Source organism: Ovis canadensis, chromosome 2, assembly GCF_042477335.2.
Source record: "Ovis canadensis isolate MfBH-ARS-UI-01 breed Bighorn chromosome 2, ARS-UI_OviCan_v2, whole genome shotgun sequence".
Taxonomy (NCBI): Eukaryota; Metazoa; Chordata; class Mammalia; order Artiodactyla; family Bovidae; genus Ovis; species Ovis canadensis.
This window is the reverse complement of record NC_091246.1, coordinates 108,952,633-108,979,031: the sequence shown is the minus strand read 5'-3', so window position 1 is coordinate 108,979,031 and position 26,399 is coordinate 108,952,633. Positions and strand designations below refer to the sequence as shown.

At 38.0% G+C, this 26,399-nt stretch overlaps 1 protein-coding gene across 1 annotated transcript in view; it reads left to right on the top strand.

Annotated features, from left to right (window-relative positions):
* Positions 1 to 26,399, top strand: part of GALNTL6 (polypeptide N-acetylgalactosaminyltransferase like 6) — a 1,485,023-nt gene that overhangs the window by 621,389 nt on the left and 837,235 nt on the right. The window contains exon 4 of the mRNA XM_069576771.1: positions 25,982 to 26,148. Coding sequence (XP_069432872.1) covers positions 25,982 to 26,148 — 167 coding nt within the window. The remainder of the gene's footprint in view (positions 1 to 25,981; positions 26,149 to 26,399) is intronic.

Here is a 26,399-nt window from a genome sequence, read left to right as displayed (position 1 = left end):
CTACACAGAAGTTACATATGAATGTTTATAGGAGCATTATTCATAATAGTCAAAAGGTGGCAACAACCCAGCTGTTTATCAGTAAGTCATTAGTTAAATAAAACACAGTAAGTCATACCATGGGCTTTCCTTGTGGCTCAGCTGGTAAAGAATCTGCCTATAATGGAGGAGACCTGATTTTGATTCCTGGGTTATGAAGATTCTTTGGAGAAAGGAGAGACTATCAGTAACCCTTATGGCAGAAAGTGAAGAATAACTAAAGAGCCTCTTGAGGAAAGTAAAAGAGGAGAATGAAAAGGTTGGCTTAAAACTTAACATTCAGAAAAACTAAGATCATGGCATCTCAGTCATGTACGACTCTTTGGGACCCTATGGACTATATAGTCCATGGAATTCTCCAGGCCAGAATACTGGAGTGGGTAGCCTTCCCCTTCTCCAGGGGATCTTCCCAACCCAGGGATCAAACCCAGGTCTCCCACATTGCAGGCAGATTCGTTACCAGCTGAGTCACAAGGGAAGCCCAAGAATACTGGAGTGGGTAGCCTATCCCTTCTCCAGGAGATCTTCTTAACCCAAAAATCGAACTGGGGTCTCCTGCATCACAGGCAGATTCTTTACAAACTGAGCTTTCAGGGAAGCTATCCGGTCCCATCACTTCATGGCAAATAGATGGGGAAAAAATGGAAACACTGACAGACTTTATTTTGGGGGGCTCCAAAATCACTGCAGGTGGTGACTACAGCCATGAAATTAAAAGACACTTGCTCCTGGATGAAAAACTATGACCAATCTAGACAGCATACTAAAAAGCAGTTACTTTGCCAACAAAAGTCTGTCTAGCCAAAGCTATGATTTTTCCAGTAGTCATGTATGGATGAGAGAGTTGGACTATAAAGAAAGCTGAGCACCGAAGAATTGATGCTTTTGAACTGTGGTGCTGGAGAAGACTTTTGAGAGTCCCTTGGATTCCAAGGAGATCAACCAGTCCATCCTAAATGAAATCAGTCCTGAATATTCATTGAAAGGACTGATACTGAAGCTGAAGCTCCAGTTCTTGACCATCTGATGGGAAGAAATGAATCATTGGAAAAGACCCTGATGTTGGGAAAGATTGAAGGCAGGAGGAAAAGGGGACAACCGAGGATGAGATGGTTGGATGGCATCACTGACTCGATGGACATGAGTTTAAACAAGTTCCAGGAGTTGGTACTGGACAGGGAAGCTGGACAGTGCTGCAGGCTATGGGGTCACAAAGAGCTGGACATGACTGAGCAACTGAATTGAACTGAACTGAACTGAAGTGATATCAGGGAAGATGATTCAGTAATAAAAAGGACCAGAATACTTATAAATGCTACATCTTTGGACTTCTCTGGTGGCTCAGATGGTAAAGTGTCTGCCTACAATGCAGGAGACATGGGTTCAATCCCTGGGACGGGAAGATCTCCTGGAGAAGGAAATGGCAACCCACTCCAATATTCTTGCCTGGAGAATCCCATGGACAGAGGAGCCTGGGAGACTACAGTCCATGGGGTCACAAAGAGTCGGACGCGACTGAGCAACTTCACTTCACTTGGTTAACCTTGAAAACATTATGCTAAGTGAAAAAAATTCCATATAATATATGCTTCTGTCTGCATGAATGTCCACAGTAGGAAACTCTGAGAAATGGAATGTGTAAACAGTGGTTCTCTAGGGCTATGAGTGGACAAAGATCAGGATAGTTATAACTAAGGCTATGAGATTTTTTTTTTAATTGGAGTATAATTGCTTTGCAATGTTATGTGAGTTTCTGCTGTACAATGAAGTGAATCGGCTTTATGTATACATGTGTCCCCTCCCTCTTGGACCTCCCCTGTGCCCACCCGCCATCCGGCCCCTCTGTCATCACAGAGCACTGAGCTGAGCTCCCTGTGCTCTCCAGAAGCTTCCCAGTGGCCATCTGTTTTACGCACCGTAGTGTCTGTATGACAATCCTACTCTCCCAATTCATTCCACCCTCCCCTTCTGCCACAGTGTCCACAAGTCCATTAGATACATTTTCTACCTTTGCATCTCCATTCCTGTCCTAGAAATAGGTTTATCTGTTCCATTTTTCCAGGTTCTATATATATGTATTAATGATCTTTCTCTCTTTTATTTTTTTACTTACTTCACTATGCATGACAGATTCTAGGTCCATTCGCATCTCTACAAATGACCTAATTTTATTCCTTTCATGGCTAACATTCCATTGTATGCATGTATCAAATCTTCTTTATCTATTCATCTGTGGTTGGCCACTTAGGTTGCTTCTGTGTCCTGGCTATTGTAAATAATGCAGCTGTGAACCATGGGCTACATGTGTCCTTTCGAATTATGGTTTTCTCAGGGTATGTGCCCAGTAGTAGAATCACTGAATTAAACACTAGTTTTGTTTTTAGATTTTTAAGGAACTTCCATGAGATTTCTTTTCAAGTTGATGAATATATTCTAAAATCTGTTGTGCTAATGGTTATACACATCTGTGAATAAAGTAAAAATCCATGAGTTGTACACTTTACCTGATGCAATAAATGAATTGGATATTATGTGAATTATATCTTAGTAAAGCTCTTTGAAAAAAAAAGATAAATCACTTCAGTTTTCTCCTAGTCAAATAATGTACTTTACTCCTAGTTTTTACCAAATCAAGCAACTGATTACTCCATTAGATCTTATCATCTGAATCAGTGTAATAAGTATTTATCCCTAGTGTTCTCTAACCGGTGTGTTGTGATAAGTACCAATCGGATGTATGTGTGTGTGAAGTTTAACTCTTTCAGTAATATAAACATTTGTTTTCTGATAAAATTCCATTAAAAATCTGGAACCCCTACTGTGGAAAGAATTGCTTTTATTCTATACAGAAGGGGAGAATTTAGCTTTTAATGTTTAAAAATACTTTGTTCATTATTCTGGCTTAAGTTTAATCATATGATTAAAAACATCCCTACTTCCATATCTATAAAATCGCCACCTTAACTAGTATTTCCCTCCAGCAGTCCACCCCAGCTTCTAATAGCTATTGATTTCCTCAGCTTCCACCCACTCTTCAGACTCTTAATTTGACTCCAGACACTAGAATGCCATCCACATTTTTCTTCCAAAAGTCACTATTGCCTTCCATGTTGCCAAAACCCAATATTTTGACACTTTGTCTTGTGAAGCATTCCAGCGCAGTTTGACACTTGGGCCCTCCTCCCATTTTTCAGCGTTTCTGTGTCTGTTTATCAGAAAGGAAATGTGCTGACATTTCCTCCCAGTGCCTTTCAGTCTCCTCTGCAAACAAATCCTGGTTATCTGGTGACTAGGTGTTACAGTTCACTGGTGCTCCACGATGACTGGATGCTGTAGCCCGGTGATGCTCTGTACTGGCCCTCAGTTTCATCACTTTATTTATTCTCTTGGCCAACCTCGACCACCAAGGTCTGTTAATTCCATCTCTAAAATTCAGAGCCAAAGTCTAGAAGGTATCCCTTCCCTGGGACTCAGCTACATCCACCATCATCTCTCTCTCTTTTTTTTTAAAGTGAAAACCATTTTTAAAGTCTTGATTGAATTTGTTTCAATATTGCTTGTGTTTTATGTTCTGGTTTTTCGCTGTGAGGAATGTGGGATCTTAGTTCCCCGACCAGGGATCAAACCTTCTCTCCCTGCATTGGCCACGTCTTGACCACTGGACCACCAGGGAAGCCGCTCATCTCAGAAGTGAAATCCTAGGATGACCTCATAACTGGACCTCACACACTCTCTATTGTTCTGTCCAATATATCCAACAGAGTGAGCTAGAGTGAGCCTTGAAAACCAGGGCTGGTCATTAACCCTCCCTTCTGTCTAAAATACTTGCCAGACTTCCTGTCGGTTTCTGCCCCTCTCTGGCCTCCACTTTCGCTCTCCCTTCTGTGGTCACTATGTTCCTGCCTCAGAGCTATGGTAAACATACAGCTGCATAAACAAGCTCTTTTTATTCCTTAGGACATACATAAGACATCATGTTATATTAAAGTAGTACTCACAGTACCATATAAATTATTAATTTGCAAAATAAGTTCCCTATGTCTGATTCATGTTGATGTTTGACAGAAAACAACAAAATTCTGTAATGCAATTATCCTTCAATTAAAAATAAACACATTTTTGAAAGTTCCCAAATAAATTAATAAACAGTGATTACCCTCCTGTACCTTCAAATACACATATATTCAACAATCCAATCTAATTTTCCAGGCCTGTCAAAGGCAAATAAATTACCAGTTATCACTGCTTTATCAAACCCAACTGGCATGGCAAGATTAGAAAAGAAAAACAGTGTGACTAAAGCAGCCATTGAAAATTGAATAAGCTGACATTAAAACAATTACTATGTAAATTGGTTGCTTGAAAATGACATACAGATATGTTATACGGTCTGCTTGTCAGTAGCCAGGTGCCAGTTGACATTTTATTCTGTGGCGATTGAGAATGAGGATGAGAGAAATTTAGCAGAACCAAAATGGCTTTGCAAGAAATTATACAGTGGCAAAAAGCTCAAAGAAAATAAATAGGCTTTCTCTCCTTTCTAAACATGAATGGTTCCTTTGATAAAACGTTTTTAAAATTGTAGTTTACTAGCAATAATACCAGTGAAGGCAATGCCAACCACTCCAGTACTCTTGCCTGGAGAATCCCATGGGCAGAGGAGCCTGGTAGGCTGCAGTCCATGGGGTCGCTAAGAGTCGGACACAACTGAGCGACTTCACTTTCACTTTTCACTTTCGTGCATTGGAGAAGGAAATGGCAGCCCACTCCAGTGTTCTTGCCTGGAGAATCCCAGAGACAGGGGAGCCTGGTGGGGTCACACAGAGTTGGACACGACTGAAGCGTGATGCAGCAGCAGCAGCAGCAGCAATAATACCCCTAGCTATTTTGGTAATCTTGTTTAGGATATCTGTTTAAAACAGACTTCACAGAATTGTCTGAATTGTCATCTATTAGTAAAGACATTTTACAGGCTTTTGAAAGAGTGAGGTAATGAATTTTTTAATTCAGGATGTGTCCAAGGTGCTGAAAACTGGCACTTGTATGTATGTGTATATATATATGTATATGTATGTGTGTATATATATACATGTATATGTATATGTATGTGTGTGTGTGTGTGTGTATATATATATATATATATATATCCAAAGGTGGTCTAATGGTACAAAAACCCCACAACACAACGAAGTTGTATTTGAAATAGCTACCCTCTCCAGTATTCTTGCCTGGAGAAGCCCATGGGCAGAGGAGCCTGATGGGCTACAGTCCATGCGTTAGCAAAGAGTGGGACATGACTGAGCATGTGCGCATCGATGCATGAGGTCAAACAATCTGCAGCACTATGCGTGGTTTCCCTCTCATATGCAAACTAGTGAAATCGACTGATCCTAGTGAAACTGACTACAACTGGGTAGACACACTGTTTATTTCCATTTCAGAGAATTTTCATGATCATTACAAAACAGAATAGAATCTTAACCATTTAGAATGTGGGCCCTAAAGGAAACCCAAAGTATAACTCCTTGCCTCTTTATTACTATCATTACTAATAGCACTTTAGCATTACATGAAAAATGTCCCAAGTGTTACATGTTTCACTTGAGAGATATGTATGTTTGTATAAAATCAATAAACTGACTTAATTTACTTACATTTTTTGAATCTAATATTCAATAATTTTATAATCATTTTTTTCAGTTGCACATGGAATGTGCATAAACAACTCAATAAATTTCAATAGATTGAATTAATCCTGAATATGTTCTCTCATCAAACTTAAATTAAAAATCAATAAAAAATAATATATGCAGAAAAGTTGCAAATATTTAGAAATCAAATAATACATTTATGAATAACCCACAGGTCAAATGTGGAATCATAGAAATTAAAAAGTGTTTAAAATGGAATGATAATGAAACTTATTAGTATAGAGAATATATTTGAACTTATTAATAATGAAAATATATTTGATAATGAAAGACCAAAACTTATTTATGTTCTTTACAATTAAAGTAGTGTTTATAAGCAATCATAGCTTTAAATGTATAAATTAGGTAAGAAAATTTTTCAAATCAATCATCTGGGAAAATAAGTATAAAAAAAGAAATCAATTACATTGTCAAAAATTTATAAATTCAAAATTTAGTATTTTGAGTGGATTCATAAAATTTCTAAATCCCAGGAAAATATCTCTAAGGAAGAACAAAAGCCACCAAGAAGGAAATTCCCAGGTATTACTGTCAATCATGAAAGAATGGTATCATTAAACTTCCAACAGACATTTAAACTATAATAAAGGAGATTTATAAACATCACTATGCTGAAAGTTTGACTCTTAGAGGAAATATAAAATTTCCTTGAAAATTCAAGTGAAAATGTCACAAAATTAAGCAGAATATCTGACTATCAATAGAGCTATAAAATATATGATGTTTGTAATTAAAAGCCTGCCAATATCATTCTGGTTTCTGAAGAACATAGGAAAAAAACACTTGCTATTGTCATGCCACAGAACTCAACTATAAGGCCTAGAAAAATGTATGGCCCACCTAATTGACATTGTTGGGAAAAAAATAACAATAGTGGGGTTAGGAAAGGACATGAGAATTCAAAATAGCACTGAGTTTTTGAATTCCTTAAAACATGGCTGACAGCTGAAAACGAAAACACACTAGTTTCTGTGGTTTTCAGTGTACATAGAAATAAGACAACTATAGCGTAAGAGTGTAGAGAAACCTATATGGTAATAAGATTTCCATCTTAAAATGAAGTAGGTGCAATATTAATTCTAAACGGACTTGAAGCATGACAAGTATTTGAATCCCCAAAACTCCCATTAAAATATTATACAATATGTACCTGAGTGCTCAGTCACTTCAGTCATGTCCTACTCTTTGTGACCCCATGGACTGTAGCCTGCCAGCCTCATCTGCCCATGGGATTCTGGAGGCAAGAATCCTGCAATGGAATGCCATGCCCTCCTGCAGGGGATCTTCTTGGCCCAGGGATAGAACCCCTATTTCAAGCATCTTCTGCATTGCAAGGGAATACTTTTACAGCTGAGCCACCCCACTGGGAAAGCCCAATATAACATCAGAATCACAGTGGATGCATTAAAGTCAAGTAGTAAAAGGTGTAAAAATAATCCAAAGAATTCAGAAAAGGAGACACATGAAAAGAAACCCAAATACCCAACCCAGAAATAGCAGAATATATATTTTTCTCAATTGTGCAGAAAACACTGTTCAAGTCAAACCATATCCTGGGTCATAAAACTAAGACTACAAGTTTTAAAAGACTGTGGATTTACAGAGCATGTTCTCTGATAATAAAATTAAATTAAAAATTAGCAGCAGGAAGATAGGATAATATTCATACAATTGGAAATTGAAAACAATTCTAAGAGATCAATATGTCCTAAAAGAAGTTTCAAGTGAAATTAGAAAATATTTTAAATAAAAATTAAATATTTTTAAAATTTTTATACTTAAAGTAGTTCTTAAAGTGAAATAATTCTAATCTATCATTCAGTGTTTTAAAACAGAAATAAAAAGGGCAGTGAATCGATAAGCTAAGATTTCACCATGAGAATTGGAAAAGAAGAGCAAGATAAATCCAAAGAGTTAGTTTCTTGTAACTTTAGAATTATCTGTATTTCCTTGCAGTTCTCTTAACTTTTGTTTCATATATTTCTATTTCTAGGTACATAAATATTTGAATTGTTACATCCTCTTGATACACTGACCTTTTATCAAGAAATAAACTTTATATCTTGGTAATATTCTTTGCTTTGAAATCTGTTTTGTTGGCTATTATGAAAGCCACTTTAGCTTTCTTTTTGTTAGTGTTAGCATAGTATATCTTCTGTGCCTTTACTTTTATATTTTTTTGCATCTTTGTATTATGAATGAGTCTGTAGGAGGCAGCAGAGAGCAATCTGACACTGCCTTTTATGTGCTTGTTCAGAACACTTTACATTCAATATAGTTACTGATACGGTTTGCTGAAATATACAACACTGCTTTGCACTTCAAAATATCACTGAAGTAATGCTGAGTTCTTAAAGACTTTTAAGACTTTTCTCTCTCCTCTAACTTCTTTTGAATTAATTTCAAATGTTTTCATTCTATGTAATCTATTTTTTGTGACGGCGTCACAGATATAACTATGCATTGTGTGTATATGTGTGATTATTTTTATCGGTTTCCAAATCAATTCATTTCAATCTAGCAAATGTTGATTACATTCTTACTCTCTATAAGACACATAATTGGAAACCATTCACTTTATTTATGCTCTGTTATTTTAGTGGTTGCTTTTATGTTGATGGAATATAGCATAACGAATCATGGTCTTCCCTTAAGTAATATTATATGACTTCATTTGTAGTATAAGAACTATATAACAGTATGCATTTTTCTATGCAACAGTCTATGCAACATTTTTCTACTTCAGACCTTTCTGCTATTATTGCCATATATTTTGTTTTGACTTACGTTATAAATGTCAAAATATGTTGCTTTTATTTTTGCTATAGACTGATCAACTATCTTTTAAAATGATTTAACTAAAATAAAATAGTAATTTTATCATTTGACCACAAAATTATTTTCTTGTGTAAGTTAAACAGCAGAAAATTATCTTCTCATGATTCTGGATACTGGAGTCTGCGGTCAGGATGTCAGCAGGTTGGGTTTCCTCCGAGACCTAATGCATGTCTCTCTGTGTCTTCACCTGCTCTTCTATCCATGTCTGTGTCCAGATTTTTTGTCTCCTAAAAATACCATTCCTGTTGATTTACTGCTCACCCTAATGACTTCTCTATAACTTAACTAGCTCTTTAAAGCCCCTGCCTCTAAATACAGCAAACATTCTGAAATACTGAGTAAGACATTAGCATACGAATTTAAGGATAATGCAATGGGTTTCGTAACACATTTTTGGGTGTTGTTCAGTCACAAGTCCTGTCCGACTCTTCATGACCTATAGACTGCAGCATGCCAGACCCCTGCACTTCACCGTCTCCTAGAGTTTGCCACAATTCGTGTCCACTGAGTTGGTGGTGCTATCTAACCATCTCATCCTCTACCGCCCCTTCTCCTTTTGTCTTCAATCTTTCCCAGCACCAGGGTCTTTTCCAATGAGTTGACTCTTCACATCAGGGTGACCAAAGTATTGGAGCTTCAGTATCAGTCCTTCCAATGAATATTCAGGGTTGATTCCTTTAGGATTGATTGGCTTGATCTCCTTGCTGTCCAAGGGACTCAAGAGTTTTCTCCAGCACCACAGTTCAAGAGCATCAATTCTTCGGCACTCAGCTTTCTTTATTATCCAACTCTCACATCCATACGTGACCACTGGAAAAACCGTAGCTTTGTCAGTAATGTCTCTGCTTAATGTGCTGTCTAAGTTGGTCATAGCTTTTCTTCCAAGGAGCAAGTGTCTTTTATTAATTTCATGGCTGCAGTCATCATCTGAAGTCATTTTGTGGCCCAAGAAAATAAAGTCTGTCGCTGTTTCCATTGCTTCCCCCATCTATTTGCCAGGAAATAATGGGGCCAAATACCATAATCTTAGTTTTTTGAAAGTTGAGTTTTAAGCCAGTTTTTTTGCCCTCCTCTATCACTCTCATCAAGAGACTTTAGTTCCTCTTCACTTTCTGCCATTATAGTGGAATCATCTGCATATCTGGGGTTGTTGGTATTTACCCCAGCAATCTTTATTACAGCTTGTGATTCAACCAGCCCAGCATTTCAGATGACATACTTTGCATACAAATTAAATAAGCAAGTATAACCAAAGTATAAACAAATGAATTTTAGAATCCATTTGTCACAAAAAAAAAAGACACCTGGGATTTTTATGTGAATTGCATTGAATCTGTACATTGGGGAATATTGCTATCTTGATATTGTTTTCTGATACAAAGCCTGGGATGTGTTTCCATTTATTTAGATGGCCCTATATGCAGGTCAGGAAGCAACAGTTAGAACTGGACATGGAACAACAGACTGGTTCCAAATAGGAAAAGGAGCACGTCAAGGCTGTATATTGTCACCCTGCTTATTTAACTTATATGCAGAGTACATCATGAGAAACTCTGGACTGGAAGAAACACAAGCTGGAATCAAGATTGCCGGGAGAAATATCAATAACCTCAGATATGCAGATGATACCACCCTTATGGCAGAAAGTGAAGAGGAACTAAAAAGCCTCTGGATGAAAGTGAAAGAGGAGAGTGAAAAAGTTGGCTTAAAGCTCACCATTCAGAAAACGAAGATCATGGCATCCAGTCCCATCACTTCATGGGAAATAGATGGGAAAACAGTGGAAACTGTGTCAGACTTTATTTTGGGGGGCTCCAAAATCACTGCAGATGGTGATTGTAGCCATGAAATTAAAAGACGCTTACTCCTTGGAAGAAAAGTTATGAGCAGCCTAGATAGCATATTCAAAACCAGAGACATTACTTTGCCGACTAAGGTCCATCTAGTCAAGGCTATGGTTTTTCCAGTGGTTCCGTATGTATGTGAGAGTTGGACTGTGAAGAAGGCTGAACGCCGAAGAATTGATGCTTTTGAACTGTGTGTTGGAGAAGACTCTTGAGAGTCCCTTGGACTGCAAGGGGATCCAACCAGTCCATTCTGAAGGAGATCAGCCCTGGGATTTCTTTGGAAGGAATGATGCTAAAGCTGAAACTCCAGTACTTTGGCCACCTCATGCGAAGAGTTGACTCATTGGAAAATACTCTGATGCTGGGAGGGATTGGGGGCAGGAGGAGAAGGGGATGACAGAGGATGAGATGGCTGGATGGCATCACTGACTGGATGGACGTGAGTCTGAGTGAACTCCGGGAGTTGGTGATGGACAGGGAGGCCTGGTGTGCTGCGATTCATAGGGTTGCAAAGAGTCGGACACGACTGAGTGACTGAATTGAACTGAACTGAAAATTTCTTTCAATAAATATTTGCAGTTTTCAGCATATGTTTGAATTTGTTTTGTTAAATGTTTTTCTAAGTAATTTATTCTTCTTCATGGTATTGTAAGTAACACAGTTGTCTTAATTTTATTTTAACCTATTTATTGCTGATCTGAAGAAGTAGATTTGATGTTGTATTTTGAGCTTGTATTCTATAACTTTACTGAGATTATTTTAATTTGTTTGCACGTATGTTTATGCGAGTGTATGTTTGCATGTGTGTATTGTTTAGAGTATATAATGTCATCGCTTCTCGGCCTTTTGGCTAATATCAAGTGTAGAATATATAATGTCAAGTCGTATGCATGTAGAAATAGTTTTAATTCTTTCTTTCCTGTTTGAATCCCTTTTGTTTCATTATCTGGCCTAATCTCTCTGAGGAGAAGTAGTGGAATGATGTGAAATAAAAGTGGTAACTTACTTATCTTGTTCCTTAGGAGGAAACTCGTCTGTCTTGGAATCTCTGCCATAAACTTGAGTTCTATCAGGGTGACTGGAGTCCAGCTTTGTTGACCTGCCTTATTGTTGTGGGCGTTGTTGGGAAGTGAGCCCTGGCTCTCTTAGCTGCATTTGCTGACATAGGACTTGTGCAGCAGAGCTGCTTAGTGTAAGAGTTTCTGCCGCGTGGTGGCCCCTCTAAGGGTGCCCACAAAATTTGTTTATGTTGCTTTTAATTCTTTTAGTTTTGTCTACATATGGATTTCCACTGAATATAATTGTTCTAAAGAGTTTCCTGCAATGTTTACTTTTGTGGAGGTCTCCTAATGTATGTAGTGAAAATGAAAGTCACTCAGTCCTGTCTGACTCTTTGCAACCCCATGGACTATACAGTCCATGGAATTCTCCAGGCCAGATTACTGGAGTGGGTAGCCTTTTCTCCATGGGATCTTCCCAACCCAGGTCTCCCACATTGCAGGCAGATTCTTTACCAGCTGAGCCACAAGAGAAACCCAAGCCTAACTCAATATTTGTATGTTTGAAAAATTTTTATTTTGCCTTTGTTTTTTAAACGTATTTTCATTGACTAAAGAAAAGTAGATTGCTTTTTTTCCTCTTCTTTTAAATTGTCTTTTCTGTACTTAAAGTGTTCCCCCACTGTCTTTCTATCTTGAATGATTTTTAATGAGAAGCTTGCTGTCACTCTTATCAGTGGTAGCTCCACACTTACCGGTTTCCCTCCACACTTAGGTATCTTTTTTTTACCCCCTCTGGTTGCTTTTATTTATTTTTTTTAATGTAATTTCTATTGGGCTGCAGTTGCTTTCCAGTATCGTGTTAGTTTCTACTGTATAGCAAACTGAATCAGCTATATGTAGACATATATCCCCTGCTTTTTTGGATTTCCTTCCCATTCAAGTCATCTCAGAGCACTGAGTAGAGTTCACTATGCCACACAGTAGGTTTCATTGGTTATCTATTTTATGTGTGGTATCAATAGTGTGTGTGTGTATGTGTGTGTGTGTATCAATTTCAATCTCTTAATTCATCCCCCCTTTCCCTTCTCTATTTTGTTTGTTCTGAGTTTGTTCTCTATTTCTTTGTCTCTCTGGTTGCTTTCAAAATTGTGTCTTTATCATTGCTTTTAAAAACTGAGTTATGAGAGATGCTAATGTGGCTTTCTTCATGTTTCTTGCGCCCAGATTACACACAGGCCTATTTGAAGCACCTATTTGGTGCTTCACGTTTTCATTAAATCTCAAAAACTTTCAAATCTGTCTTCAGATACTTCCTATGTCTCCTTTACCTTCGCTTGTGGATACTTTAATTACACGCATATTAGGCCTTTTGAAGTTTTCCACACAGCTGATGCTCTATTCATTTTATGTTAAGAATTTCTTTTATCCTTTTTTGTTAATTTTGGAGAGTCCTCTTTCCATGTCTTCAAGTTTATGGATCTTTTCATCCACAATATCTAATCTGCCTTAAATTTTATCCAGTGTATTTTTCATCTCAGAGACTGTAGTTTTAATCTCTAGAAGTTATATTTGGTTATTTTTTAACATCTTCTGTGTCTTTCAGTATGTTCAAGTATTCTTTTGTCTTCTTGAATGTTTGGGAAACAGCTATAATAACTACTTTAATATCATTGCCTATTCTATCATCCTTGATATTTGTGCCAATTTCGCTTAGTGTTTTTCTTTTTCATTTTGGGTTCCTGTTTTCTTGCTTCTTCGAATGGTTTGTAGTTTTTACTGGTTGTCAGATGTTTGAATTTTATTTTTTAGGGTATAAAATACTTTGATTTCCTATAAGTGTAACTGAGCCTTTTCCCTGTGTTATAATGTAGCTACTTAGAAACAGTTTGATACTGCTAAGTATTGTACTGAAGCTTTCTTTGAACTGGAACTGTTTTTAGGACTAATTCTCCATCCTTTCTAACCCCTTTTCGAATACTCTACGCAATTCTTAAGATACAAGTTTTTTCATCATGCCTGCTGAGAACAAGAATTATTTCATGGCCTATATGAGTTACTGATCCCTTTAATCTTTTCTGGTGCTTCATTCCTCACTTCAAGGTTATGTCTTTACACACATGTGTTGATCTATACTCTGCTGAAGAGTCAAGGGGACACTGTAGATTGCCTAGGTTTTCTTTCTATACTGTTCCTTCCTGCAAACTCTTACAAACTTTGATAACTCTAGGATGTTGGCTTCATCTCTACCATTTAGGGAGATCACCTAGGTAGACCTGAGTTTCTCCTAACTTCAGCATTGCCTAGAATTTCACTCTGGCATATAAGCAGAGGGAAATGTTTGCTTCCTCTTTCTGAAGAATTTCTCTCTCTCTCTCTCTCTCTCTCTCTCTCTCTCTCTCTATATATATATATATATATATATATATATATATATATATATATATGTATATATATATTTGCCAGTGTCTTGAAAACCATTCATAGTTTTAATATAGTTGTTTAAGTGGTCAAGTGGAAGAATAAGTATATCTATGTTACTCCATTGTGCTTGCGACCCCATGGACTGTAGCCCACCAGGTTTCCTTTGGATGTGGAATTTCCTAAGCAGGAATACTGGAGTGGGTTGCCATTTCCTATTCCAGGGGATCTTCCAGACTCATGGATGAAACCCTGGACTCCTGTGTCTCTTGCATTGTCAGGTGGATTCTTTACCACTGAGCCATCTGGGAAGCCCCCTACCCCCTGCCATGTTACTCCATCTTGGTTAAAAGGAGAAATCCCAGTGATAATCTTAGCCAGAAATACTATTAGCTGGAAGTTGCAAAGCTCTCTGTATTTATTAAAATGTACAAAACTAATAAAGAAATATTAGATATAGGGGGCACAATGTCTACTTCTTTCCTTCCCGTACCAGTATAATCTAGTGGTTCAGACAGCCCAGGGTTCAGTCGCCCAGGCCTTCTTAGAGTCTGCATTCAAATGATAATTGGTCATAAATTTTGTCATAGGTATTTCTTTATACATATTATTAAATGGCTCACTTCCAGAAGTATTTGTGGATAATAGATTACATATTTCACAAAAATGTTTGATCTAATGGAGTAATTGCCTACCTCCCTTTAAAATATTACAGTATTTATATAATTTAATGGATTGGATTAATATAAAGATGTCTTAAAAAGCCAGTGATAGAATGGCATTTCCAAAATATTATGTAATCAGAAGTGAAGAGTGTTGGATTCCATTTCTTTGCTCTCTACTCCCCAGCTATGTGAGTTATAAATATCTTTCAAAACATTTTAAACTCTTTGGGTCAAATGCCCCATAATTCTATCACTCTTCACCCAGGACACTGTTTTACCTGTTTGATTGTTAAAATTATTTTTGTTTAACTCTCTAAAACTTTAAATGTCTCAAATTTCAATTAAATGAAGGACTAAACTTGATGATACCTTAAGTGTGGTTGCAGTTCTAAAAATGAGATCTCAACTATGCTTCTGTAGGTGAGAAGCCCTAAATATGAGCAATCATTTTTCCTTTTTTGGTCTGTGAAGAAGCTGAACCTCTTCAATGTTTCCATGTGATGTAATACGACAGGCAGGTTCCATTTTCCTATTTCCTCTTTTATGGAAAGAACATAGAAGACTAAGACGGTCATGTTCATCCCAACTACTTCCGGCTATAATGCTTCACTGTATATAAGATTGCACTTACCGGGCCCTCCTGCCACGTGACTAGTGCTGACCAGTGATTTCTAAGCAGAAGGAACTGTCATTTTAGAGACAAACCATTTAACTTCCAGCCTGAGACCCACCACTGTTCTAACGTCTGACACAGTGTTTGACAATGGTCAGAATGTTGACTGGTGCTAGTGACCTCAGGCAGAGACTCTCTAGCCAACCAGTGATAAATGAGCAGAAGACACAGGAAGAGTATATTCATTTTTGTAGCCGCTGGGATTGGAAATTATTTATTACCAGAATAGAACATCCGGACTGATCTACTTACATAAATAGAAAAAAATTCGTTAAAACAAAAAATAAAATAACTTTAGATAAGCTAATGGAATGATCTAAGGAGTAAAATGTTCAAATGCTTTCATTCAAACGTTCTACCCAAATCTTGCAGTCTGAGTGTTTGAATCTTTAAAATGCAGGTTTTGACGTTGTGTCCAAAACTAAATATTCAGCCTTGGGCATGAGAAAGTGTGTTTAGATGATGATAAAGAAAATATGAAGGCTTTGAGAATCTTAAATGCAAGTTTACCTAAACACAGTATAAAGGTTGATATTGTTGCATGAACAGTAAGATATCTCTTTCAGACAAAAAAAATCACAAGTAAGTCAGGTACTTAAATCACATATCTCTATTTTTTTTTTAAGTTGGCTTATTCCTATTTGTGAAAGAACCACTTTTTGTGAAACCAGTGAAACTGCAAAGATAAATGAAACTCTTTTTGTGAAACCAGTGAAAATGCAAAGATCAATTAATGTAATTATAAAAGAATGGTGGTTAACTATGTTTATAATAAAGACTATTGTTAAACTAAATATATCTTTAAATCGCCCGTGTTATTAAATGTCAATAGTGAATATCAGAAAACATATATGCTCTGTTTGTGGAAACAGAAGAGTGTGAGAAATATTCTATTCAGTTTTATTTTCATTATTGTGAATGGTTTAGCAGAACGTTTACCGACTGGTTTTTAACCAACTTTTAAAAATGCCTTTAAGATTTGTCATTTCTCGCAAGTAGCCTAAGAATTTATTTCTTTTGTCTCTTTGGTACATTTAAATTTAAAGATTTGTTTTTCCATTCACTTAGGTAAAGTATTACTTAAAGAGATGTCCTCATTTCTGAGCCATTATTACTCTCCAAGTTAATTTTATTAAAAGGCTTATTTTAAAATAATACACAATATGAAATGCAATGATAACAGGCATTTTCACCTGTAGTGCTATAAACTTAATACAACAGTTTTAAATTATCCCTATTCTCTTTTCATAAATTTGCTACCTATACATAAACGTATAAATTGTGTCTGACTTCATTTTACTTATTTCTTCAACACAGTTCCATGTTGCCACATTGTCTTCTAATTTCACAAATTTCCCATTCCCAGCTTGACTTGAAGTTAAATCTAAAATACACAGGTTGCAGATTCTTAACAAAATTCTGGATATGCTGCAATATTTCTAGTAATAATGAGGAGTCATCTGAACAATAGCTTGGCCAATGCAATGGCTGACTTTGAGCGTGAATTCAATTTCCTTTGGAGCAGCTTAAATGCTGGGATGACTACATATAATTTAATCAGTTCAGGCACCACCACACACAGGCTGGCTTTCCTTAGAGTAAAACTCAGATCAGCACCCTCATTATTTTTGCCCAAGCTATTACAACCTCCAGCTTTCTTCCTTGCATCTTTGCTGTCTCGGTGCATCACTTACCCAGATGTCAGAGGAATTATAAACAGTATCCTGTCTTCCGCATCATTAACAGTATGAGAAATACTTCCCATTGACTGCAGGCTGATGTCCAGATTTCTCAGAATCACTTTCAAGATCCTTCATGATCTGTTTTCCACATACAGACTCATCTATAAAGACACCCCTAGTTCTTTCAGACAAAGTTGGTCATACCTCCTGTGGGCTCTTCAGTGCCTCTGTGCCATCTATTATGTCCCTTGTCTCATTTGAATCTAATCATTTGATGCATCTGTCTGCTAGTCTGTGAATCCTTAAGGGAGGAAACTGTAATTTATTCATCTTTTTATCGTGTGTCTCTCACTTTCTCTCACGCAGTTCGTGTCTCTCCTTGTTTCCTAGCGTCTTTCACAGAGGACTTGACAGATAAAATAATAGCTGTTAAAACAACCGCTGACTTCCCTGATGATACAGTGGTTAAGACTTCACCTTCCAATGTGGGGGATGTGGGTTCAAAATCTGGCCGGGAACTAAGATCCCACATTCCTCATGACCAAGCAACCAAAACACGAAAAAGAAGTAATATGAGGACAAATTCAACTCCACATCAAAAAAAAATGTTTTTAAAAAGCAATAATAACAGCAACATATAATTTTAAAAAACTATTATCAAATATAATACTGTACTGAATGCTTTGTATGGATTATCTAATTTAATTCTCTTTCACAAATTATGAATAAATTATGATTTTTTGCTTTTATATTGTTACACATGAGAAAACTAGTCTTATAGAAGTTAAATAACTGACCCATTTTCACACAAGTGGCAAAGCCACATTTAAACCTCAATAGTCTAATGTATAAAAAGTGATTTTTCAGTATTTGAGGAATAATTATAATGAGTGAGTTTTCAGTGTAGTCTCATTGAAAAAAATTACAGGCATCTATGTAAAGAAGGTAACTGTATTACTAATAGTCTGCTTATTAGATTAAGGCTATATTTACTGTAATGCGGGTACATGCTCAGTCACATCCAACTCTTTGTGACCCCATGGACTGTAGCCTGCCAGGCTCCTCTGTCCATGGAACTCTCCAGACAAGAATGCTGGGGTGAGTTTCCATTTCCTCCTCCAGGGTATGTTCCTGACCCAGGGATCAACCCCAAGCCTTCTGTGTCTCCTGCACTGGCAGGCTGATGGTTTCAGATTGGTTTCCCCTAAAGTAGACTCTCAGACACGATTTGACTGCAGTAGTTTTAAAGAGATCATCACAGAGTACACTTTGGCAAGGAGGGTGAAGAGATACAACAGGGAAGGGAAATCAGCCAGCCAAAGATCCCCATCCTGATGCTTGTCCCTGTGGGCACCTGAGGCACCATCTTGCTGGAAAACCATAGTGATGATACAGAAAACACCTAGAGATGTTTCACTATAGAATTGCTTTTTCCCCAGCTTCATTGCCTGATACTTGCTCTATGGCATTCATTTGCCTCTGAACTTTTAATCTGCCTTTTATCAGAGATGAGAGAAAGCACTCAGTTGACTGTCTGCTGGTACTTATGGTAAGACCAACTTGGTAAGTACTAGTATGGTGATGCTGTAGAGACAGTGGTGATGCTCTGGCATCAGTGCTGGAGCTGTTACTCATCAACTTGTGCTTCCAGTAAATCAGATCTTTATTTGAGCTATAGATAGATAGATGATAAATAGATGGATAGATAGATGGATGGATGGATGGATGTTAGATAAAAGGATAGATAGAGGGATGATAGATGAATGGATGGATGGATGGATAAATGGATGAATGGATAGATGGATAGCTGCACGGATGATAGATGATAAATACTTAGATGATAGGTAGATGATAGGTAGCAGACACACAGATGATAGATAGATACACACACACACACACACACGTACATACATAGACAGCTAACTGTGTATGTCACATACCGCTGCTGTATTTGTTACTGAACTCAGATTCAGTTGCTCAAAAGCCAATCATTTGAGAGGCAAGTGTGAATAAACAGGAAGGGTGCTTTAATCAAAAAAGCCAACAATCTGAGGAGAAGGTGGATTTGTCCAGAGATCAACTCTGAAGATTCTGCTTGGCCATGACCAGTTTTAAAGGGGGAGATGGGGAAGAATCTCAGTGAATCTATCAGAGCAGGATGTTGGGTTCTGATCATTCTCCATTGCGTGAACATCTCTTCTGATGTTATCTTGCCTGCATGATCTGCCTGCAGGGTTACTAAAGGGGCTGCTGGGGTAGAGAGCTGGTCATTTTTTAGCTACTTTATTCTTCATCCTTACTTCTTTTTATCTAGGAAAAGAATCAGCAGATTAGACAAGGCATAGTGTGCGTTCAGGAGAGCATAAGTCAGGTTGAGTTGCTGAGTGAATCTCGTTCCTAGAATTAGGGTCTTTTTTATATTATTTTAATTGGAGGCTAGTTACTTTATACTATTGTGGTGATTTTGCCATACATTGACATGAATCAGCGCTGAGTGTACATGTGTTCCCCATCCTGACCCTCCTTCCCACCTCCCTCCCCATCCCATCCCTCAGGGTCGTCCCAGTGCACCAGCCCTGAGCACCCTGTCTCATGCATCGAACCTGGACTAATGTTCTATTTCACATATGATAATATACATGTTTCTATGCTATTCTCTCAAATCATCGCACCCTCGCCTTCTCCCACAGAGTCCAACGTCTGTTCTTTACATCTGTGTCTCTTCTGCTGTCTCTCATATACTAGAATTGAAAGAATTAGGGTCTTTTAAGGCTGGAAGAGAACAGAAATGAGCAAGCAGGACAGGGAGCAGAGGATCTGTTTTCATGTTCAACTCGATATCATTTAGGCACTTCAGACTTAATGTGGTCAAGATTGAATTCATCTTTACCCTCAAGTCTTGGAGCCCTCAAAAGTCCCTCACACACTGTGTTCTTACCTCCATCTGTATTTCATACATCAGCTGCTCATGTCCAAAACGTGGGGGTCCTCCATAACTGTTTCTCCTAGACAGTTACTAAGTCATGTCAATTATTTTCCTAAATATATCTCAAGCTGGTCTTTTGCAGGCCCCTTTTAACTCTCACTTGCATTTCTGCAGTACTTTATGAATTGATTCAGGGGCCTCACTCTCAAATGCTTGTACACATCTACATATCAATTCCCCTTTAAATCTTTGCCTTTTACCAGTCTGTATCTCCTATTATAACATAAATATCTTAAAGTCAGAAACTGGGGTTCATTCCCTGTTTTATCTCCACTTTGCCTCCTGGCTAAGAGTAAAGTGAAGTGAAGTCGCTCAGTCATGTCCGACTCTTTGCGACCCGTGGACTGTAGCCCACTAAGCTCCTTTGTCCATGGGATTCTCCAGGCAAGAATACTGGAGTGGGTTGCCATTTCCTTCTCCAGGGGATCTTCCGACCCAGAGATTGAACCCAGGTCTCCTGCATTGCAGGCAGACGCTTTAACCTCTGCACCACCAGGGAAGCCCTTAAATACAAGAATACAGTCTCTCAGAAAACCTCCTATAGAGACACAGAACTTCAGATCCAAGTACTAACATCAAAGATTTCAAGGGAGGAAAGGAAGCCAGGTTGAAAGAAGGGGGAGGAGGCGGGTGGGGGGTGTGTGTGAAAGGGGTGGCCTTACAGATGACTCCTGCCACCTACAGATACCCAGGCATTGTGGGACTTTTCCCTGGGCCTCCAGAGAAGGGAGGACTGGAACTCAGCTCTACCAGAGTTGGCTAAGAGTAAGCCAATGGCAAATCATTGTGAACTGAACACACGAATGAACAGAAAGATACTTTCACATCCCTTATATAGAAATTACTTAAAATATTTTTATGAGCAAAGGCTTTTTTGCCCATGATCAGTCTTCCATCCTCACAAGTCTGCCTATTTTTCTGAACGGATTATATATAGCTGTTAAACATATCTTTAAATCCCTATTGATTGCTTTGCAGTCCCCAGCCTTTTTGGCACCAGAGATTGGTCTCACAGAAGACAATTTTTCCATGGATGAGATGAGGGAGATTGTTTTGGAATGATTCAGGAACAGTAGGGTCCATGCTCCTGTGAAAATCTAATGCCACTTCTGATCTGAGAGGAGGTAGAGCTCAGAAGGTTATGCAAACAATGGGGAGCAGCTATAAATACAAGCATTTGCCCACTGCTCGTCTCTTGCTATACAGCCAGGTTCCTAACATGAACTGGTCCATGGCCCAGGGGTTGGAAACCCTGCTATAGTGTATTAGTCTGAATACAGCTCTTATTTAAAAAACAAGCCAGAAATGTATACAGTATCTCCTCTAAATGTTAAAAGAATAATTTTACACCTGGGAATATCAGTTACATTCACAGATCATTGTTAGGTATGATGCTTTGATATTTTGATATGTTAATATTGGATGTTTTGATATATTAATGTTTGATGTTTTGATATACTGATACCCTGAATATCAATATTCAGGATAATACAAAACTCAACATTAAAAAAACTAAGATCATGGCATCCGGCCCTATTACTTCATGGCAAATAAATGGGGAAACAATGGAAACAGTGACGGATTTTATTCTCTGGGGCTCCAACATCACAGCAGGTGGTGATTGGAGCCATGAAATTAACAACATTTGCGCTTTGGAAGAAAAGCTATGACCAACATAGACACCATATTTTTAAAAACATTCATTAATTTACCAACAAAGCCCTGTATAGTTAAAGCTATGGTTTTTCCAGTAGTCACATATGCATATGAGAGTTGGAACATAAAAAAAGGTGAGCGGGAAAGAGTTGATGCTCTTGAACTGTGGTGTTGGATAAGACTCTGGAGAGTCCCTCGGACTGCAAGGAGATCCAACCAATCAATCGTAAAGAAAATCCATCCTGAAAATTCATTGGAAGGACTGATGCTGAAGTTCAGTTCAGTTCAGTTCAGTTGCTCAGTCGTGTCTGACTCTTTGTAACCCAATGAACTGCAACAAGCCAGGCCTCCCTGTTTATCACCAACTCCTGGAGTCCACCCAAACCCATGCCCATTGAGTTGGTGATACCATCCAACCATCTCATCCTCTGTCGTGCCCTTCTCCTCCTGCCCTCAATCTATCCCGGCATCAGGGTCTTTTCAAATGAGTCAGCTCTTCTCATGAGGTGGCCAAAGTATTGGAGTTTCAGCTTCAACGTCAGTCCTTCCAATGAACACCCAGGACTGATCTCCTTTAGGATGGACTGGTTGGATCTCCTTGCAGTCCAAGAGACTCTTAAGAGTCTTCTCCAACACCACAATTCAAAAGCATCAATTCTTTTGTGCTCAGCTTTCTTCACAGTCCAACTCTCACATCCATACATGACCACTGGAAAAACCATAGCCTTGACTACATGGACCTTTGTTGGCAAAGTAATGTCTCTGCTTTTTAACATGCTGTCTAAGTTGGTCATAAATTTCCTTCCGAGGAGTAAGCGTCTTTTAATTTCATGGCTGCAATGACCATCCGCAGTGATTTGGGAGGCCAGAAATATAAGGTCAGCCACTGTTTCTCCATCTATTTCCCATGAAGTGATGGGATTGGATGCCATGATCTTCGTTTTCTGAATGTTGAGCTTTAACCCAACTTTTTCACTCTCCTCTTTCACTTTCATCAAGAGGCTTTTTAGTTCCTCTTCACTTTCTGCCATAAGGGTGGTGTCATCTGCATATCTGATGTTACTAATATTTCTCCCGGCAATCTTGATTCCAGCTTGTGTTTCTTCCAGTCCAGCGTTTCTACATATAAGTTAAATAAGCAGGGTGACAGTACACAGCCTTGACGTACTCCTTTTCCTATTTGGAACCAGTCTGTTGTTCCATGTCCAGTTCTAACTGTTGCTTCCTGACCTGCATACAGGTTTCTGAAGAGGCAAGTTAGGTGGTCTGGTATTTCCATCTCTTGAAGAATTTTCTCCAGTTTATTGTGATCCACACAGTCAAAGGCTTTGGCATAGTCAATAAAGCAGAAATAGATGTTTTAGGGAACTCTCATTCTTTTTCCATGATCCAGAGGATGGTGGCAACTTGATCTCTGGTTCCTCTGCCTTTTCTAAAACCAGCTTGAACATCTGGAACTTCACGGTTCACATATTGCTGAAGCCTGGCTTGGAGAATTTTGAGCATTACTTTACTAGTGTGTGAGATGATGGCAATTGTGCAGTAGTTTGAGCATTCTTTGGCATTGCCTTTCTTTGGGATTGGAATGAAAACTGACCTTTTCCAGTCCTGTGGCCACTGCTGAGTTTTCCAAATGTGCTGGCATATTGAGTGCAACACTTTCACCACATCATCTTTTAGGATTTGAAATAGCTCAACCGGAATTTCATCACCTCCACTAGCTTTGTTCATAGTGATGTTTCCTAAGGCCCACTTGACTTCACAGTTCAGGATGTCTAGCTCTAGGTAAGTGTGAGTGATCACACCGTCATGATTATATGGGTTGTGAAGATATTTTTTGTACAGTTCTTCGGTGTATTCTTGCCACCTCTTCTTAATATCTTCTGTTTCTGTTAGGTCCCTACCATTTCTGTCCTTTATAGAGCCCATCTTTGCATGAAATGTTCCCTTGGTATCTCTAATTTTCTTGAAGAGATCTCTAGTCTTCCCCTTTCTATTGTTTTCTTCTATTTCTTTGCATTGATTGCAGGGAAAGGCTTTCTTATCTCTCCTTGCTATTCTTTGGAACTCTGCATTCAAATGGAGCTCCAATGCTTTGGCCACCTGGTGTGAAGAACTGACTCACTGGAAAAGACCCTGATGCTAGGCAAGACTGAAGGCAGGAGGAGAAGGGGACGACAGAGGATGAGATGGTTAGATGGCATCACTGACTCAATGGGCATGATTTTGAGTGAGCTCCCAGAGTTGGGTGATGGACAGGGGAGCCTGGCATGCTGCAGTCCATGGGGTCACAAAGAGTCGGACATGACTGACTGAGCTGAACTGAACTGAATGTTGATATAGGAAAATACCTTTGTCTCAGTTCTTTGGGTTTGTTAAATGAATAACTCTGTAATTATGATAAGATGCACTGAATTCCTTTAGCACTCTTTTCCATCTTTGTTCATTATATGTGAAAGCACCCATCTCTATATTCTTGGAAATCACTGACATGTATGTTTCCTATATTGCTCTTTAAAATCATTTTATGTTATCCCTAAAGGAATATGTTCCTCTGTGAAAGTCACTCAGTCGTGTTTGACTGTGACCCCATGATCTTTAACCTGCCAGGCTTCTCTATCCATGAAGTTCTCCAGGTCAGAATACTGGAATGGATTACCATTCCCTCCTCCAGGGGATCTTCCTGACCCAGGGATCAAACATGGGTCTCCTGCATTGCAAGCGGATTCTTTACCACTGAACTACCAGGGAAGCCCTGGTTCTTTAAGGAGCATGTCTTTTATAGGGCTTTTATGCCCACTTCATGGTATCATTTTGATGGTTTTTTCCTAGTTCTCTCAATTGTGTTTGAAAACATCGAAATCTACCATTTTTATAAATATTTTTACAATTTTTAAAATCTGAGATCAAATAGAGTGATAATAAAGTGACAAGATAGAAATGTCTATTTTTATATTTAAATTATTTGTCTAAAAATATGTCATTTTACTGTAACTTCCAGGATAGTTAATTTTTTTCTTTAATTGCATTATACTAATATTCTATCATCTGAAGCTGTAAGACAAGATCTATTTTATATCCACAGTGATATTTAAGTTATCCTATTGAGATCATAGTAAAATAAAGTATTGAAGCAATTGACTGAAAACATATTGTAGGTACTGTCTTGCATATTCTGGTATGTTTCTATGCAAACTGGTAGAATCTATGCATGCTTCAAAATTTATACTTTGTTTTGTTTTCTTATCTAAATTAAACAGTAGCCATTTCTGGCAAAAGACAAATTATTCAATGTTCTTGCTTTTAAGCAGAAACTATGTCTGTTTCCAGATTTTTGCTCTCTCTTTTGTCTTCAGGTTGTCCATGTCAGGAAAATCACTGAATTTTGATAATTGATTAAAATTTCATTCTGTATTATTTTGAAAGTAACTCAAATGTCTCACCAACAAGTGAATTCATTATCCTTCATAAAGCTTGGGCAAATATGACCAATGCCGAACTAAAAATTAAATGAGATCTGAGACCCAGTTTTCTGCCCTATTTATAAATTACTTAAATAAATCAAGACTATTGAAAGCATAGCCATGACATATACTAAATTGCTTGTAACTATGCCCAGAGTTAAGACCTACTTCCTATTTGACATCTCAGATTACTTCACAGTGATAACAGAAATATGAGATCTGTATAGTTCTCATAACGAATGTCATAGTGTCATGATTTGAATTTCACTGTAGTCTCAACCATGAGGTTGCATCAGTATGTGATTATTTAAGATTAAATTTTCACTTCTTTCACTTTAAGTCTCTTTTCTCCCCTAGAGCCTTAAACACTGCCCAGCCATGGAGGCAATAACCAACTTTAACTGATTATTTTGGCATAAATATTCAGAAGTTAAACTTCCAAAACTTCCCAGAAATCCACCCAAACATTAACCATGTGCTCAATGGAAATGATGTTAATACATAAAATTTGTCCCCAACTATTAGATCGCAATAGAGAAAATATATATTAAGGAGAGCATGACATTTCAGTGTGATTCTTACCTTCTTTTTGAGCCACTGGTATAGAAAAGCATAGATAAAGTCAGTATACAAAGGAGGGCATAGCTGAGGAAATTATGGCAAAATCAACTCAGAATCACTGGAATAAACTATTCATCTGGTTTTATAGTACAACAGAGCTTCTTATTTAACCTTGTTGAGTCGAGACACATTATCTGTACCTGAATAAATGTGAAATTGACACATCCAAAAAACAAAAAAGAGAGTGGATGTGAAAGGGAATCATTAATAAATCCCAAGAATGGGTAGAGTAGCTATAACAGTGTAGAAGCTCTGGCTGGGAAACCATTAGGCAAAGTCTAATTTTCACAGTTGTCTGATAACACAGTGAGTCAATGGCAATATAAAATGTACTACCGTTTTGCATCTAACATAGCCTTGCCCTCCTCTTTCAAATCCAGCTGTAAGCACAAGATGTACCTGGAAAGGCTGCCGAACACCAGCATCATTATCCCATTCCATAACGAAGGCTGGACTTCCCTCCTCCGGACCATACACAGCATCATCAACCGAACCCCGGAGAGTCTGATCGCAGAAATCATCCTGGTTGATGACTTCAGTGATAGAGGTAAGTCACTGTTGATACCATTTTATGTGATTCTATTATCACCTGCATAATTGTTACAGGCTTTTAAAATAAGGCAGAGGATTATTACAATGGCTTCTTGCTGATTCTATCTGAAAGGTGATTATGAAGTTTTGTCTATGCTGTGGTGATGTGATTTTGTAAAATGCTGGCCAAATGCAAAATGAAATGGATAAGTTATTGGCATCATTTGGGGTATCTGTAAGAAATTTGCATTGCATTTCTGTTGTGAA